Source organism: Antechinus flavipes, chromosome 5 (assembly GCF_016432865.1).
Source record: "Antechinus flavipes isolate AdamAnt ecotype Samford, QLD, Australia chromosome 5, AdamAnt_v2, whole genome shotgun sequence".
NCBI classification, from domain to species: Eukaryota; Metazoa; Chordata; class Mammalia; order Dasyuromorphia; family Dasyuridae; genus Antechinus; species Antechinus flavipes.
In genome coordinates, this window is record NC_067402.1 from 147,094,670 (window position 1) to 147,114,115 (window position 19,446).

A 19,446-nucleotide genomic window follows, 5' to 3' on the forward strand; every position below is an offset into this window, starting at 1 on the left:
GGATTTGCAGTGAGAAAAAAAGAAAAGGGTATCTGAAGACATAAAGAAGTAACTCTGTGGTTAATCTATTTGCTAAACAGAAGAGGAAATGATTTTACTGGTTGGTAGAAGAAAAAAAGGCAGACTCACACAAATAGACTCTCTTAGAAGAACATCAGATGTCAGTCAGAGATGGTCATTGATCAAGCTAGTTGCTGGTATTAGGTTTGTTTACTTGCAATCCTATTCTATGAGACCCCATTTGCAGTTTTTTTTTTTGTTTTTTTTGTTTTTTATTTTGGTTTTGTTTTTTTTGGTTTAGATATTGGAGTAGTTTGCCTGTAAGTGGGAGCAGATATGTCATTTTACCCTTGTAGCTGAGATTCAGGGGCCTCAGAAACAAAACTATTTCTAGCACGAAATTCTAAGAGTGTAACAGAAGTAGCAGGAAAATTTAAAAGTTGAGACAAGAAGGCAGGGGAAAAGGATAGAAGCAGTGATAGGAAGGGTGAGAAAGATATCCCTGATTTCTCAATAGAAGGAAAAAGAGCAGTTATTATGATAGCAGAGAGAAAAGAAATACCACCTAAACAGCATATCCACCCAGTTTGCATGCATTATAGGAAGAAACAACCCAGGACAACTCAGTAGACCCAAGGACTTTACTGAGCCACACTGAGAAGAGCAGAGTAAATAGAGACTATTAAGTCTTAAACCTTACACATGCTAACAATAAAAATATTCATCTCAACCCTGAGTCCTTAGCAAAAAGATCAAATTATATTCAATATTCTTATGCTTTGCTAAGTTTATAAATTGCTCATCTATGTTGAGAAAGAGAATACCCTTATTGGGATTTCCCTATACCAAAGAAATCACTGGTCCAATTGGGAAAAAAATACCTACAAAAAACAAAACTTCTGTTTATTGAGTCAGGCAGGGAAGTAGACAAATTTATTTATTACAAAACTGTAATTATAATTTTATTTTGAAATAAGTATTTTCATTCTTTCTATTTTCTTTTCCTTAGGGATTAAAAAAATGCAATGTGTCAATTGATGCAGCTTGATCTTTTGAGTTATTCTTGTACAGGAAATGTAAATTCTAGTCCTTTGGTTGCTTGTGAATTTGCTTTCAATTATGTAGAAACTGCAGTTGTCAAGGGTGCCTCAGTCCCCGACTATGCCAGAGAATTGAGTTATTATAGTGCCAGCCCCCTACCCTTTCATGTTTTCCTACTGATGGCCTTGTGTCTCACCACCATTCGTTCCTTCTTAATGACCTCTGCCCTTCTATTAATTTTTTTTAATCTACCCTCCTTCTGAAGAGCTTTGGGAACTAGTAAATTTAAAGTGTACCCATTATATCCCACTTTTCTACTTCTCACCTTCTCTGCCCTTCTAAGCTTTCTGAATTCAAAACAATCCAAGCAGCTGCTTCCAAAATAGTTCTGGAACAAGTCTGGCAGAAGCAGTTGACCCAAGAGACCGGGTTTCCAACTAAACTACATAGAGAGGACAGTCCAGTAGGAGGAGGTGAGAAGAGAGGATGAATTTCTTTGACTATATAAAATTATCATTTACAAACTTTTCCCATAGAGATACCGAGAAGAAAAGAGCAGTGTTGATAGATCAAGTAAATGAGATAAGTGAAATTCTCAAGAAATCAGAACACAAAGTTAATAGTTTATTGACAGAGAAGGAGGAGGTGTTAAAGGAAGTAGAAGGGAAGAGAGCCCTTCTTGAAATCAAAGAAAGAGAATTCAACCAACTGACAAAATTATTGGAATTAACCAAAGAAAATGAAGCCACTTTACTGGCTGAAAGGTTAGTTGTATGATATTGGGATATGATTTTTTGGTAATTTTTAAAGACTCAAAAATGTTTTTAAAATGTTATGCATTAACAAAATATCATTAAGCTTTTGAACAGGGCTATGATGTTATTTTCCCCTTTTTAGTATTTTTCCTCCTTCCTTTTTATATTACTATCACTTTCCTATTCAAATTTAGAATTTAGTTTTAAATGCCTTTTGTGTTCCAGGGACTATTCTAGAAATAGAAGCTATAGAGTCCTTGGCCTGAAGGAGTTTATACCCATCCCACCCCCAACCAACTTCACCAAGAGAACTTTCTCTTTGTAAATACAGCAAAACAAACCAAGCACACATTGGTCATATCTGAGGATGTATGACTCTTCTGTTGTTGGTGTTGTTTGCCATTCTTTTTTTCCATCATGCTCCCGTCTTCATGTCCCCATTTGTTTTTTTTTTTAATTAAAGCTTCTTATTTTCAAAACATAAGCACAGATAATTTGACCACATTGACCCTAGCATAGCCTTGTGTTTCAAATTTTCTCTTCCTTCCCCCAACCTCTTCCCCTAGATGGCAGGCAATCCAATATATGTTATACATGTTAAAATATATGTTAAATCCAATATATGTAAACATGTTTATACAATTCTCTTGCTGCACAAAAAAACAAAATCAGATCAAAAAGGAAAGAAAATAGTAAGAAAACAAAATGCAAACAAACAATAACAAAAAGAATGAAAATGCTATGTTGTGATGGGATTTCTTGAAAGAAATACTTTGCCATTTCCTTCTCCAGCTCATTTTACAGATGAGAAAACAGAGGCAAACAGGGTTAAGAGAGGGTCACACAGCTACAAAGTGTCTGAGGCAGGACTTGAACTTGAGAGACGAGTGTTCCTGACTCCAGGTCCAGCGCTCTGTGCACTAGAGTGCCAGCTGCTGCCCATGTTCTTCTTTGATAGCCATCACCTTGCTCATAAGAGGTGTTTCACCATCAGGTTTTTTTAAAAGCAAGCTGAGTTTTCTTTTAATGGTTCTGATCTTTATTTTTTTGTTTTAATTCTTTTGAGAATCTGTATTTAGGAAACTAATTTTCCTATACTTTTCTATCTCTGATATATATCAGTGTTAGTTTTCCATCATATTTGTGCAATCATTATTTAGATTTTCGTTTCATACCATATCCTGTATCAATTCATTCAGATCTTCCCAAATTTCTCTGAATTTCTCTCGTTTCTCACTTCTTACCACACAGTCATCAAGGAGGTTGAATGATTTGCCCAATGTCACTAGTGCATGATCAACCCAAGAGATTCCAAAGCCAGTGAAATTTCCATGGAGCCTTTTTTATACTCCCTTACACTCACATATTTGCTTAATTGCTTCCCATTTGACTTGCACCAACTTTGTTTCTAGTTTGGGCTACCACAGAAAGTGGTAAATATTTTTTGTATATATGGGACTTTATCTTTAATTTTAAATAACAGTATCAAAGGACACAGAGTGCCTTCTCATTCTCTCTGTTTCTCTCTTTCTGTGTGTTTCTCTCTGTCTTTGTCTCTCTCTTTTCTCTTCTCATTTCCTCCTCTTTCCTTTGTTTTCTTCCCTTTCTCCTCCTTTCTCTCCTTCTGTTCTCCTCTTTCCATTTTTCACTCCTTTTCCTCTAATTCCACACTCCTTTTCTCCCTCTTTCAGAATAAAATATTAACTTCAAACAAGCTCCACAAATGAGAAAGCTATGTCTTTTGAATGAATTATTTAAAAATAATTGGAACATATTGATATTTTCATTCTTCTTTCTTTCCTAGATCAAACTATTTAATACTCAGAATTATTTCTTTAAAAAGTCATATATATATATATTTTTATAATTCATGAATTACATACACATGCCAGAGCTTGCCATTATTTACATAATTTCCAAAACAATGAATGATATTTCTTCTTTTTAAAAATATCTTTTTTATTTTTCCAGTTACATGTAAAACAAATTTTTGACTTTTGTTTTAAAAAATTTTTGTGTTCCAGATTCTTCCCCTTCTTCCTCACACCCCCTCCATTGAGAAGGCCCATGTGAAGTTGTGCAAAACATTTCCATAAAAATCATGTTGCTAAAAAAAAAGTCACCTCTCCCCCCAAAAAAAAACCTTAAGGAAAAAAAATTTTTAAAGTATGGTTCAGTCTTCATTTGGACACAGTCACTTCCTTCTTTAGATAGGCACAGCATTTTTCATCACAAGTCCTTCAGATCATTGTACTGCTGAGAATAGCAAAGTCATGTATAGCTGATCACCCCACAACTTTGCTATCACTATGTACACAAAACATTTGACTTTGGTTTAGCTCATGGAGGACTTGTCAGATTATTTTGAGAGCATCCTGCTCACTATTTCCTATAGAACTATAATATTCCTTCATAATCACATACCACAATTTATTTAGCCATTCTTCAATGGATGGGCATTCCCTCAATTTCCAATTCTTTGCCCTGAGAAAAGAGCTGCTATAAATATTTTTTATACATATAGGTTATTTTCCTTTTTTAAAAAAATCTCTTCAGATTCATGCATAGATTTTTACATGATTTTTATAGTACTTTGGGCATAGATCATATCTTTTGATCATTTATCAATTTAAGAATGTTCCTTTTTAAAAAATGAATCTTACTCAGTTCTTGATATATATGAGAAATGACCTCTTCAATGAATGATTTTTTCCCCCAGAAAGAAACACCTCCTCAATACCAATATGTATTAGGGATACACATATTTTCTCTATTCAGTTAGATGTCAGACTATTCATGTTTCCACTTCAGGTAACCTTCTTAGACTCTTAGCTTACACTGACATTAACTGTAATTGAATCTTTATGTTACAGTTAGCAGTGTTTACTGTGATTCAGGGATCATGATGGAATATCTCCATGTACTTTCTTATGTTGAACATTATTATCTACATTCCTTGAATTATGGGCATCAATGAATAGCTGTAATAGAAAAAGAAGAGAAGTCTCTGGGTAGCTAATGCCCCCACCCCAATTTCCTTCTTCAGAGGGATAGCGGACCTCAACTTGCGTAACTGCCTCATTGACAAGCATAATTTCCATGATGAGGTCACTCGTAAGCAGAGAGAGAAAGATCGAGACATCAGAAATTTAAAAAAGATGGAGTTGCTCTTGAAAGTGAGCATGGATTCACTGGCTCAAATTCAAGCACTGCATCAGCGACTCACATTAGAGGTATGTGCTGTTCACCTATTGTGGCTATGTGGTCAGCATTGTATATGTAAATGAACATATTTTAGTAAATTCATGGTAGGGGTTTTTGTGTATTTTTTTTAACTAGCGATAAAAAAGAGAAAAAAGAAAAAGAAAAAGCAGAGATCAGGGACTAGGCAGCTGAAAATTAAGTATATTTACATGATATTTTGTCATTTGTACTACCCTACAATGATAATCAATATATATATTTTTTGTTTAGTCATTTTAAGTTGTGAACGACTCTTTGTAACTTCTTTGGGGATTTTCCTGGCAAAGATATCAAAGTAGTTTGCCATTTCCTTCTCCAGATCATTTTACAGATGAGGAAATTGAGACAAACAGGGTTAAGTGACTTTCCCAAGGTCACATAGCTGGTAAGTGTCTGAGGTCATATTTAAATTCAGGTTCTTCATGACTCCAGGCTCAACATTATTTCTGCTGGACCATTTAACTGCCCAATAACTAGCCCACATTTAAAGAATACCTCCTGTTCTGATTATTATTTCATTTGATCCTCACAACAATCCAGCATAGGAGATGCTACTACTATCCCCATTTTTTTCATGAAGAAACAGAGGCACACAGAAGTTGTTACTTGGTCAGAGTCACACAGTTAGTAAATATTTGAGGTCAGGTTTGAACTTGGGCATTCTTGACAGTGTTTTCTCCTCCTCACTGCTTAGGTGCCTACAACAGTAAAATGGGGACCAGTACTTTTTCAAAACAGGGAATTGGCCCTTAGTCTGTGGTGTATATAAAGGGGTAGTTGGGAAGTAGAAATCATAATATCTCCCACTGGTAGGGAAGAGTAATATTATAGGAATGCTCTGGAGCCAGTTTGCCTCTTGTTAAATTTTCATTATTAACATTTTACACCTCACAAACCAGAATATACTACCAATCAGGGCTTCATTTATTGTTTACTTGATTTTCTAGTATTAAGGGATGGAGAAAATGGTAATAATACCGATTAATCTTAAAAGTGTGTCACATACATTTCCCCTCCACCCCACAGAGCCAGATTCTCAACTGTAACTAATGTATCTCTCAGTTTGTGATGGAAAGAGCCCTGGAAAGAGCCCTGCATTTAGAGTCAGAAGAACCCCAAATACTCTGAAATCCAGTGGCAAAGGCCCTCTTGCTATTCTGACGCTGTACGTTTTCCCTGACTGCTTCACCTCCTTCTAATTTTCTCCCTCCTCATCTCTACCTCTTGGCTTTCCTGGCTTCAAGTCCCAGATAAATCCTCCTTTCTGCAAAAAGCTTTTCCTGATACCCTTTAATGCTGGTGCTTCCTTGTGTTGATTGTCTGAAACCTATCCTGTATGCTAGCCTCTATATAGTTATTTGCATGTTGTCTCTCCCATTAGACTGTGAGCTATTTGAGAACAGGGACGATCTTCTGCCTCTTTTTGTATCCCTAGTGCATAGAAAAGTGCTTCCTGGCACACAGTAGGTACTCAATAAATGTTTGTTGGCTGATTGACTGGTGCCGCCAATTTCCAAGAAGCTAAGCCAAGGCCAAAAGAACCTTTCAAAGATTCAATTTCTTCACCTATAAAAATGAGAATAATATTTGCTTTACCTACATCAGAGTCATAGGTCCCAAACCTTTGTTCCCAGAATTTCCTCTCCCCAAAAGACAGAAAGGGAGATGATGGGTCAGAGCTGAGTTTACCCAAAACTATATTTCCAGATTTTAAAAAATGTACTTATTTTTGATGCAAAAAAACTCATTCTATCTGATTGATCTTGCTAAAAGATATCCTGTCTCTTTGTCTAGATAAAAGACATCCTGGCTCCTTCCTTATTTTTTATCATTTACAACCTTGTAGACTGTTAGCCTGTTGGCTAAGTCACAAGTTTTCAGTATATAAAGCTCTCCCCAAATTATTACGAATAGCTAGACTCTCTTGAGAGACTAACCTGTCAACTATGGTATAAACCCATTTGTGACTTTAAGAGAATGTCTTTGAATTCTTTCAAACTGTGAACCATGACTTTCACATACTTCAATCTATCAAGAAAAGACAGCAATCTTTGCTCTGTCATTCACACATTCATGGTGTGAAAATCAAATGAAGTCATGAATGAAAAAAACATTTTGCCAAAATTCAGATAGTTCTATTTGTAGGACAGTTTCCAGGAAAAAAAAATGATAGAAATATAAATTAAAAAAAAAAGATGGATTTACAATTCTTCAAGATTTCAGTGTTCCATGAAGATGAGCCCAAAGATATTAAAAACGATACCAATGGATAACCACCTCTGATAAGTTCTACCAAGTTAGAACAATGTTATGTATAATTTAGGCAACAGTGTGTAACTAGTTGTATGAAGAAATAGATCATCCACTTGACCACTAGATAATGAATTCTTTAAATTTGGCAAATGATGAAATAAGTCAAAATATCAAATGTTTCTCATTCCTGTGTAGCCTCTTTCATTTCCACAGTGATGATGCTCAGGAAAGGGGATGCATGTTGATAACACAGTTTTAATTAATATATACATATTAATTAATATAAATTGATAATATTACTGAAGAAACTAAACCTCATCAATATTTACTTTCTTGTTATGAATTAATTCAATAGGATTTAACAAGGATTCAGCAAAATCAGCGTATTCCACTAAAATAATTGTAAAAAGCTTAACACAGATAATAAATAATAAGAACTTAATAAGTATTTGTTGCCCACCTCCCTCCTAGTATTTATTTAGCAAAGTGCCAGTTGCCAATCAGCATTGTAGTGGGAGTTTGTTTCCTTCCCAGAAACTCTTGAAAGCTGATGAAATGACAGACTGGAAGAAAAAAAAATCCAGGAATTGAAATAATTCTGAGCACACAAAAACAAAAACAAAATAATCCCTACCCTCAAAGGAGTTTACATTCTAGAAGAACTAGAAGACTTAAGGAAATTATAATTAAATGGAAGTAGTAACTTTGGGGAGAAGAAACTTAAGGAGTTGAAGGAGTTGAATTTCATTGTATACCAAATGCAACAATGTGTGAGATAATCCTTTTTTTCTGTGCTAATAAAGAGGAAGAACAAAGACTTACATGAAGATAAATATATGTGCTAACATCTGTTGGAAAGAATGAAATAGACAAATTCTATTATTTAAATGGATGTATATCTTAATTCAAATGATTTCAACAATTCAATTTTTCAATAAGGATACAAGATAAATAGATATTGCATATGTATACACACACACACATATATAATATGACTATATTTTGCTCAATTAACAACCTAACAAGTTGTTGAAAAATGTCAAAAAGGCAAAGACAAACTCTGATCATCATCATCTTAAGGAAATATAATGAAGTCAATCAAAATAAAGATGACAAAAGTCTATAAACCACCTCAGCCAGGTAACACTTGATTTCAAGGTAGAGTGGAAACATGACAGGAACAACACTGGTTTGGAGTCATTCATTTGTAAAATATTACAGAAGAAGATATTCTCTCATTAAACAAAGAAAAACAGAAGAGAGCAAGAGCCAGCCAAACCGATGTCTCAAGAACAAATTTGGATTAGAAGGAAAACAGAGCTGTAAAATTAAACAGATTTCAGAGTTTTTCTAAACTAATCTCTTCCTGTCTTTAATAGCAATGGAATCAGTCCATATGGACTGTTAATACCACAATTTTAACCACATGTTAAAGAGAGAAAAATATAGCAAGTACTTAATAAATGCTTGCTGAATTAATGTAGAATAGCTCTTAAAATGAAGTTTAAAAAAATATTTGGATGTTACCACTTATAAATAGAAGGAATTCTTGCCAGAGATGATAAATTTTGAAGATAAAGGGGAAGAAATTTTTAGAAGATTTTTTTTAATCACAGGTGGTAGTATTATCTCCTTCCATATAGCGATGGCTATTGTTATTCAATCATTTCAAATGTGTCAGATTCTTTGCAACTCCATTTGAGTTTTTCTTGGCAAGGATGCTGTAGTGGTTTGCCATTTCCTTCTCCAGTACATTTATCAGATGGAAAAACTGAAGCAAACAGGCTTAAGTGATATACGCAGGGGCACACAGCTAGCAAGCTTACCTGAAGACAAATTCAGATTCAAGAAGATTCATCATCTTGATTTCAGGTCTGGTACTTATTTACTGTGCTACCTTATTGTTCCTAAGAACTCATTAAAATCTAATGAGCTACCTATTTTCTTAGCTTAAAAAAATTTAATAGGAATAGTTTTATGTATGTATTGAGGACATCTTTAATCAAAATATGAAAAAGAATTAGGCAAATTTTCTCTAATGATTCTCTGCAACATACCACCTCTTCGTTTCAATAAAATTATATTAAGAATTTACTATGTGCTAGTCATTGTTCTAGCTATCCAAAGCACAAGAGAAATAGTACCATGTTTGTTATTTTTTTAAAGCATTTAGTTCAGAATAGCCAAGTACAATTTTAAAGGCACTTCACCACATGGTTTTAATGGCTCTGTTGAAATCATACAAGATTTCTTCAAGATATAACCAATGAGCTATCTTCTTTTCAACAACACTCTGATTATCATTATGAAGTTAAGGATAAAAACAGGGATATGAATATTCTCCAAAGGTCTTGGCCACTCTTACAGAGTATGTGAAACACAAATTTCAAATGAAAGATGGATTCCCTATAGATGATTCTTTTCTTTGTAAATGATTTTGTGCTCATTACATCAAGGTAACTCAGAATACTAGAGATCTTCCTTAAAGAAATCTACATACAGCTAATCAAAATAAAACACAGATGCAAGAAAAATGACTGAAAAGCAACAAAAATTTGGGACAAACAAATTAAATTACTGGATATAGCATAGGCTGGGTTGAAATTTTAACATGCAACATTTTCAATGATTTCAAATTGTTCTCTCACAAAAAACTGAGTTCTTAACAAAAATATTCTTCCATTAATGCTTTATGACTATGAAACAGACATCACCACAATCTCCATGGAACCAAAATGGAAGTCCTAAAGATTAATCAAGGAAGCACATGGTAGGAATAAGTAGACAGAATAATATTATTAAAGATTCATTGTATAGAAGAATTGAAATATAAGATGTTATCAAGGAAATGTTTTAGTTATATCAAATTGTTAAGGAATAATATTATACATCTTGGGTGTTTCACTGATAATTTTTTAAGACCTAGAAGAATTCCTATGGAATAGATATTGGGTAAATGGAAGACTTCTTGAAGATCACTGAGGTAGACTACCTCCCCTCATACTTGTCTGAGAAAATTGAGGCCATCCCTCCTGATTTACTCCTCTCTCCTACTCCACACACTCAAAAATCACTATACATCTTCACCCAACATCTCCTCCATTGTTCTAGTCTCTGTCTTTATAAATTTAGTCCTACTCTCTCTTCTAAATAGCATTTTCAAATAATTTTCTAAACATATTTACCTGGATGTCCAATTAGTACCTCATATTCTATATGATCAAAATGGAACTTCCTCTTTTCCTCTCAAACCTGTCTATTTCTGTTAGGACATTTCCATCTTCCCACTTATTATTATTATTATTATATAATATTATTATTCCCATCTTCCCATTTGTCATATTGGAATCAATTTTGATATCTGCCTTCTCCCTTAACTTTAACATTCAACCAACTGTCAAGCCTTGTCAGTTCAAATTCCATAATACCTCTTGGATTTATCCCTTTATTTTCACTTAAAAAGCCACTAAACCTAATTCCAATTTTCATTATCCCTTTACTGGACCACTGTAATGTCCCACAAATTGATCTTCCTTTCAGTCTTCACTCTCCCTATTCATCCCACATATACTGCCCAAATAATCTGCCTGTCCACGGCAACAAGAAGATTATGTGATGGATGTGATTCTTCTCAACAATGAGGTGATTCACACCAGTTCCAATGGTGATGTGATGGAGAGAGCCATCTGTACCCAGAGAGTGGATTGTAGGGACTGAATGTGGATCACAGCATAGTATTTTCACTCTTTTTGTTGTTGTTTACTTGCATTTTGTTTTCTTTCTCATTTTTTCCATTTTGATCTGATTTTTCTTGGGTAACAAGATAATTGTGGAAATATGTACAGAAGAATTATACATGCTTTATATATATATATATATATGATTTGAGGGGAAAAATTTGGAATACAATGTTTTGCAAGGGTGAATGTTGAAAATTATCTATGCATATGTTTTGAAAATAAAAAACCTTAATTAAAAAAATAAGATAAAGAAAAACAAAACCAACAAAGTTTATGGAATTCTTCTTAGTCCCCATGAACCCCAGATGAAAAGCTGTTGTAGTAACAGGCTTACATTCTGTTTTTAAAGACTACTTCTAACCTATAAATCATCACTGGCAAGGTGCTGCAACCTGCTCAAACCTGCCAAATAAAGCTGTATGCTAAATATGATCTCAAACCATTAAATAATCTAAATTCGGGAACAACACCAAACTTTCTTCCTTAGGTGAGGAACCACCTAAGGTGGTCAAATATCAAGTCTTTTTAGTTTTTTCTTCAAACTCTCTCCTCTATGCATTTTCTTGGCTACTTTTCCAGCCAAGATATTTAGCAATATAAGCCTATATTATTGCAACAGCTTCTAATCTGGATCCTCTGTTTTCAGGTCTTTCTCTTCTCATCCCTCCTTCATCCATCTACCAAGCACATTATTGAAGCATCATTTGTATATTGTCACTGTCCTATTGAAAAGTTTTCAAAAATTCCTTATTTCATAAAATGTTAGCTGTAGAAGGAACCCCTCATTTTATAAACAAGGGAACTGAGAAATGGTTTACTAGAGGTCATAAAGCTAATTAAAATTACAACAGGGACTAGAACTGATTTCTACTGCATCCTACGAAAGTGTTTTATATACACTTTGCTGCATTCTTACTCCATCAAGTCTAAAGTCCCCTTCTTAGCTTTCAAACCTTTCAATCTTTTTTTTTGATAATTTTAATATCTTTTTATTGATAGAACGCATGCCAGGGTAATTTTTATAGCATTATCCCTTGCATTCATTTCTGTTCCGATTTTTCCCCTCCCTCCCTCCACCCCTTCCCCCAGATGGCAAGCAGTCCTTTACATGTTGAATAGGTTACAGTATATCCTGGATACAATATATGTGTGCAGAACCGGACAGTTTTCTTGTTGCACAGGGAGAATTGAATTCAGAAGGTACAAATGACCCGGGAAGAAAAACAAAAATGCAAGCAGTTTATATTCATTTCCCAGTGTTCTTTCTCTGGGTGTAGCTGCTTCTGTCCATCTTTGATCAATTAAGGCTCTCTTTATCGAAGAGATCCACTTCCATCAGAATACATCCTCAAACAGTATTGTTGTTGAGGTATATAATGATCTCCTGGTTCTGCTCATTTCACTCAGCATCAGTTCATGTAAGTCTCGCCAGTCCTCTCTGTATTCATCCTGCTGGTCATTCCTTACAGAACAATAATATTCCATAACATTCATATACCACAATTTACTCAACCATTCTCCAATTGATGGGCATCCTTTCATTTTCCAGCTTCTAGCCACTACAAACAGGGCTGCCACAAACATTTTGGCACATACAGGTCCCTTTCCTTTCTTTAGTATCTCTTTGAGGTATAAGCCCAGTAGAAACAGTGCTGGATCAAAGGGTATGCACAGTTTGATAACTTTTTGAGCATAGTTCCAAATTGCTCTCCAGTGTCCCTGTTTTCCCACATCCCCTCCAACATTCCCCATTATCTTTCCCTGTCATTCTAGCCAATCTGACAGGTGTGTAGTGGTATCTCAGAGTTGTCTTAATTTGCATTTCTCTGATTAATAATGATTTTGGAGCATATTTTCATATGTCTATAAATAGTTTCAATTTCTTCGTCTGAGAATTGTCTGTTCATATCCTTTGACCATTTATCAATTGGAGAATGCAAACCTTTCAATCTTTAAGAAAAAAATAAGATAAATAAAACTCTCAGGTTTCATCTTCCGAAAGCCTACTTTCCTACCTTCCCTTCAATACTGTGCTCTAGTTGTGGACTTTTCAACAATTATTCTTCAGGTAAATACTAATTAATCAAGCCTGGGAGCAGTGTGTTCCTCATTAGCCTTTCCTGTCACGTTTGCAATCTTCATATAGATCATTCCCAAAGATATAGTCACTGGTACTCCAATGGACCATTTCCCCTAGGAAAAGACTTGGAGTACAAATCTAGTAATGGAACATGTATCTGGCATCTCAGAACCAGCCAAGTTAAGTTTAGAGAAACTGTTTACAAGACAGCTGAACAGCAAGTTATAAACTTTTTGGCCATTAATAACTAACAAAGATAACCTACTAGAGTAAGGAGGCATTGGTTTCAGAAGCAGTGAAGGAATTACCCATACTGATTAAATAAATCATGGCTTTTCTAAAATGCTAAATCACAAAGTATTTCTACCTTGCTTCATATTGGACATATTTCATGACAATTCCCTCTTTTCAGAAGACACAAATATAAATCTATATAAATATAGATCATAGCTCTGTTATACATATGCTTTATAAACCTTCAACAATCTGTTCTAAACTTTCCAGGATAGAAGAAAATTAAAAATTAAACTCGTTTCATGAAAGTTTAATTTTTAATTGTGAGTTTAAAATCACATTTTTGCAAATTTAATTCATAAAATAATTATCTTAAAACCCATCAGGATCATAAAAGCTATATGACTGTCATGAACAAATATTTTTGAACTGTTATATTAAAATGTTATATAATTCTTTTAACAATTAAGATTCTATAATATCTTAACAAAAGTTTGGCTATCTGACTAAAGATATTTTGGAAGTTTGATTATATAACAGAGAAATTTTTAAATAAAAACAAAGTGCAAGACATTATCTCTGACTTAAAAAAGCTCATTATCAAAAGACAAGAGTAACACTTGCTCAGTGAGTGGTCAATACAAAGACTAATGAGCCTATGTTTTGCTAACCATTTTAATATTTTCACTCTGTTCACAAAATTAGAAACAGGACAAATCTAATATTAAAACAGAAGGTTCCATTGGACAATATCTTCCCTTACACTAATTTTTTTTAAAAATTCATTTTTCATCCTTTTTAAGTTTTAATAAGTTCCCTTTGCTTTTAGGAGATTGTTGATTTATACCAAGTCCAGACATCATATTCCTTAGCTACACTAGGAGTAAGTGTCTGGCCATTAGAGCCAATTATAACATTAGCAAGATTTTTAGACCCAGAAGCAACAGTTCAATATCTTCAAAATACTGGCCATTTCATTGGGTTGCTTTCTCTTATTTCTTCCCAAGGTACAATTAATTTTGATGCTTTTATGGCCTTTGACCAGAATAAATAGCCCTTCCTAGATCTGCAGGCACCAAAACTCATAGATTGGAATAGTATGGAAACAGATAAGTCTCAAAGAAATTCACAAATATTAAATAATTTGATGTTTACAATAGTAGAATTATGACATTGTTGATTTGCCTATTACCTAGTTCCTTGCCAAAGATGAGAATATTAATAAATTAATCTTCTCAGACTACATAATTAGAATTTGATGAACTTTTTCTTTCTCCATTAATGATTAGTTAAATCTCTATCTACCTAATTTTTTTTCCAGATGGCTTTAGGGAGTTTTTCTCTCAATTGATTGTCTTAAAGTTTTATAGAGTTCACACAATATTGTGCGTTTTGAATATGGATCCAGTATAATACTTAGGTAGGCATTGCTATAGCCTTCCAATAATACTCCAGTTGGTATACTGGCATTGGAAATGAAGATATAGCACATAGCAGATGAAAGACAGTGTTATTGGGTTCATATCCTTAAAATTAAGTGATAAGTTTGGGTAGTCTTCAAGATCACACAGATTGAAATAGGTCCATGAAAAAATGAGATAAAGAAAGGAAACATGTGAGCACCACATCACAAGTCAGAAGTATTTGGCAGTCATAAATAGAGTGAAACTTGCAACCCTATTTTGAGTTAGAATTAAATTTATAATCAAAAACTATATTCATAAATTAACAAAGGTTTGCCTATGTGTCTAATATAATCAATTAGAGGTTAATATTACTGCAGTATCTGAAAATGTGACTACATATCTGTGCCATTCATTTTGAATATTACTGGAGATCAAATGATTGTTAAAGTTTAATAATAAGTAAGATATCCTGGCACTCTTAATTCATAGAGATTCAGTGAACCATGATGTAAAAAATGTTTATAGGAGCCCTTTTTTATAGTGGTAAGAAACTAGACATTGAGTGGATTAAATGCGCCCATTAGCTAAAGAATGAATAAATTATGGTATATGGGTATTATGGAATATTATTAATAGTTCTATAAGAAATGATCAGCAGGATGATTTCAGAAAAGCTTGGAAACTTATACAGCCTGATGCTGAAGAACCATCAAAAGAACATTGTACACAGTAATAACAAGTTTGTGTGATGATCAAGTATGATGGTTGGTCTTGGCTTTTTTCAACACTGAGATGATTCAAGATAGTTCCTATAGACTTGGGATACAAAGTTCCATCTGCATCCAGATTAAGAACTCTGGAGACTCTGTGAGGATCAAAACAGTATTTTCACCTTTTTGTAAAGGTGCTGGTGGTTTTTTACTCTTCCGTTAGCATTTTTCTTATACAGCATAATGAATATGGAAATATGTTTAAAAGAATTGCACATGTTTAGCTTACATTGAATTGCTTGCTGTCTTGGGGGGAGGGAGAAGAAAGGGAGGGAGAAAAATTTGGAACAGAAGATTTTACAAAGGTGAATGTTAAAATTTATATTATGTTGCATTTATTTGGAAAAAATATTATTTAAATATTATTTTAAAAAATAAAGGTTTGCTTCTGGGTGGAATCTTGTTTTCTTTTCAGGCAAGACATCTTGCCATTTGTAACAAATAGTGCCATCAGCTGTTTGTAGCAAATAGTACTATTGGCAATTACATGGTATAATAGATAGAATACTAGATCGGGAATTAGTAGAATCTAAGTTCAAATCTGACATTAATCATCTACAAGCTTTGTAACTGTGGGCAAGCCATTTTAGCTGTGCCTTGGTTTTCTCATCTGTAGATGAATAATAAAAGCACTTGATTCCCAGGCTTGTTGTGGATAAAATGAGATGATGTTGGTAGAGTGCTTTGCAAACCTTAAAGCAATAATAATTTTTAGCTTTTATTTTTATTTTCTATAGAGCTCAGAAAAGTCTGACTGGGAACTTTGATTAAAGAAGAAATGATGGGCACATTTCCACAGTGGTTTTTGTATTTATGAATTATGTAGCTCCTATGAGCTACAAATGATGATCCCCATTTGTAATTCCACATTTCAAGTAGCAGGCTGCCAATATTAAGCTCCAGCAAGAATAAGACAGGAGTTTTCCCTTTGATTCCAAAAAGAAATTAATAGACTCCCTGGAACTTATATCTGAAGTTCACCTCCTTTCTGAAATGTTCTTTCATTTCTTTGGTTCATCTTTTGCTTGAAAACTTCTATGGTTTTCATTCATCTATAAAACTGGTTATATACCTTTATTTGTTTATTTTAATAATAATAGATTTTTATTTTTCAAAATACATGCAAAGAGTTTTTAACATTCACTCTTGCAAAACCTTGTGTTCCAAATTTTTCTCCCTTCCTTCTCACCTTTCCTCTCCCATGGACACCAAGTAATCCAACATAGGTTAAACATGTGCAATTCTTCTAAACATATTTCCATATTGATCATGCTGTAAAAGAAAAATCAGATCAAAAAAGGAAAAAATAAGAAAGGAAAAAATAAGAATAGTCATATACTTTTTAAAAATTTGCAACTGATTCATTCTACAATTATATTTTAAGTTCTATATATGAAATACTTTGAAGAATTTTCTCTCGTGTTCTCTATGTGTAGGAAATGATGTTTGTCCTTTGTTTCCAAAGAGGATCAAGGACATCAGAAGTTTTGTCCCGATTTATCTTGACTTGTAAGTGAATGGGGATTTTAAGTAAGACAGAGCTGTATAAAGTCATCAGCCTCACTCTCTCCTCCAGAGTCCACAGGAGTCCAATGGTAAGACATAGGTCAGGAAGACTGGTGATAGTCACATTTTTCAAATATATAGAGAAATGAGTCAAATTTATGAAAATGCAAGTCATTCCCCAAATGATAAATTCTCAAAGGATATGTAAAGATAGTAAATAATAGGGAACTACTAAAGATTTTTGAACAGAGGGACATGAATAGGTTTATTTGTAAAAAATGTTCTGGCAACAGTATGAAAAGCAGATTAGAGAATGGCGCAAATAAAAGGTGTTACTGCAATATAAGTACTTTTTCTGTGGCTTTTGCGGTTTTGATTAAATGTCAGTGATAGGACATTTGTTAGGTTCTGACAAAATGCTGGACCTGAAATTAGAAAGATATGACTTCCAATACTGTCTCAGATATTTTTTGTTATATGATCCTGGGCAAGCTCTTAGTCTTAGATTCAGCTCACCCATCTGTAGAATGAGAATAATAATAAAACCTACCTCACAGAGTTGTTGTAAGATTCCAATGAGATGATTAATGTAAATCTCTTTACAAACCATATATAGCAAAAATTGAGATACAGATGTGTGTATGTAAATGCATATATAATATATATATGTAAAATCTGAACTTGTGATAAAATTTTAAAATGTATTTCAGGAAATTACCTATGAGGTATTGGATCATTTCCTTTTGTGTATTTAATTGTCTGTATAAATCTTTTAATTTTTTCAGATGGATGGCATACCTAAAGAAGAGTTGTTAATAACGGAGAGGAGGAAAGACCTTCAAAAAGAAGTTGAATTAGCTAAAAGGAATTTGGCCCAGCAGGTTAATATTAATTCTCAATTTGGGCCTTCTACATAAGGGATGCAAATATGAAGTCATTAAATAAATTTCATAGAATCCTATCAAAAGGGGCCCTTTGAAAGAAAACGAGGGCTTTTTTCTCATGTCTTTAAATCTCAAGCGAACCCTACTTTCCTTGAACTCTCTCTCTGTTTCTCTCTCCCTCCCAAAAAATTAAAATAGCCTTGCCAGATATGGACATGAAAGACAGCTCTTTACAGCTTCAAAAACTTTAAAACCAAGGACACATACACATAAAAAATAATACTGGTTTTTAAATAAAATTATAATTATATTAAAAATTTACAAAATTATTTTAACACTTTTTATTTTAAAAAAATAATTTGTTATAAAGCAACTAATGGATATTTTAATTTCTCCAGATAGAATGAAAAATCCATATTTATTAAAGATATTGCCAAGGTAGTTTTAAAAATCAAAATTTTTATTGACTTAAAAGAAAAATATGATAAAACATGTTTTCCTATTGTACAAATGTATGAGTTGTACATTCAAAAATGAAGTGATTTGGATTTGAGGGTTGAGATTATTTTGTTTTTAACAAAGTTGTCACAGACTTGGATAGACCAAGATATTGCACCTACCAAAAGATAAATTATTATTACTGCACTGTGTTTCCAAACAGAAAATCGTAACAGATGTGGAGGCCCGATTGTTAGAACAATACATTGCAGAAGAAAGCAAGCTTTATAAGGAGCAGGAATTCTTCAGAACACAATTAGGAAATCTTACCCGTCTGCAACAAATCAAAATAGAGGAGAGAGAAAAGAAAGCCAAAGATTACATAAAAGCTCAGGTAAAAGCACTTCTCTGTCTATCCTTTTGTTTTTACATGTGAATATTATCAATGGAAGATTTCTTGCTTCAAACTAGATGGTGGTCTAATGGTGATCTAATCTTTATTAAAACAATACTCAAAAGTTAACAGGGACTCCATTTATGTTCAAATCTAACAAAACATGTCCCATGGGATGTAGAGTATCTCCTAATAAGATGAGGTTTCATTATCCCATTAGGAAATCATAATTGTACTTTTGATTAAATAATATTCAGAAAAAGCAGTGGCTCCAGGGAGCTGAATTTGCATTAGCAGGAGCCACAGGGAAAGTAAATATAATTAGCCATTGGTCAGAAAAGTTCAAGGCAAGAATCATGAAGGAAAGAATCAAGAAAAGCAGCAGTCTGAAATTTTTGTTTTCCTCACTGAGAGACTCAATTCCACTCCCTTTACAGGCCACCATAGTAGTGTCTTGCTGCCATAGCTAGATGTCCTCGTATTTCCTCTTGGGAAATATGTATTAGAGGGAAGCATGTTTTAGTGGAGAGAGCAACAGGCTTGAATTAAGGAGATGGGCTTAATCCCTGTTCTGAAACTTAACTAGCTGTGTTACCATAAGCAAGTCTTCAAACTGTGTATGCTTTGGTTTTTTGTTTCTTTTTATCTATATAATGGGGGTAATGATATATATGATTTATCTTGCAGAGGAGTTGTAAGAAA

General features: G+C 33.6%; 1 protein-coding gene across 1 annotated transcript in view; it reads left to right on the forward strand.

Annotated features, from left to right (window-relative positions):
• CCDC146 (coiled-coil domain containing 146) overlaps positions 1-19,446 on the forward strand; it is a 178,466-nt gene that overhangs the window by 115,073 nt on the left and 43,947 nt on the right. Inside the window, exons 8-11 of the mRNA XM_051962015.1 lie at positions 1,578-1,805; positions 4,843-5,029; positions 17,814-17,909; positions 18,574-18,744. Of these exons, the coding sequence (XP_051817975.1) occupies positions 1,578-1,805; positions 4,843-5,029; positions 17,814-17,909; positions 18,574-18,744 (682 nt within the window). The remainder of the gene's footprint in view (positions 1-1,577; positions 1,806-4,842; positions 5,030-17,813; positions 17,910-18,573; positions 18,745-19,446) is intronic.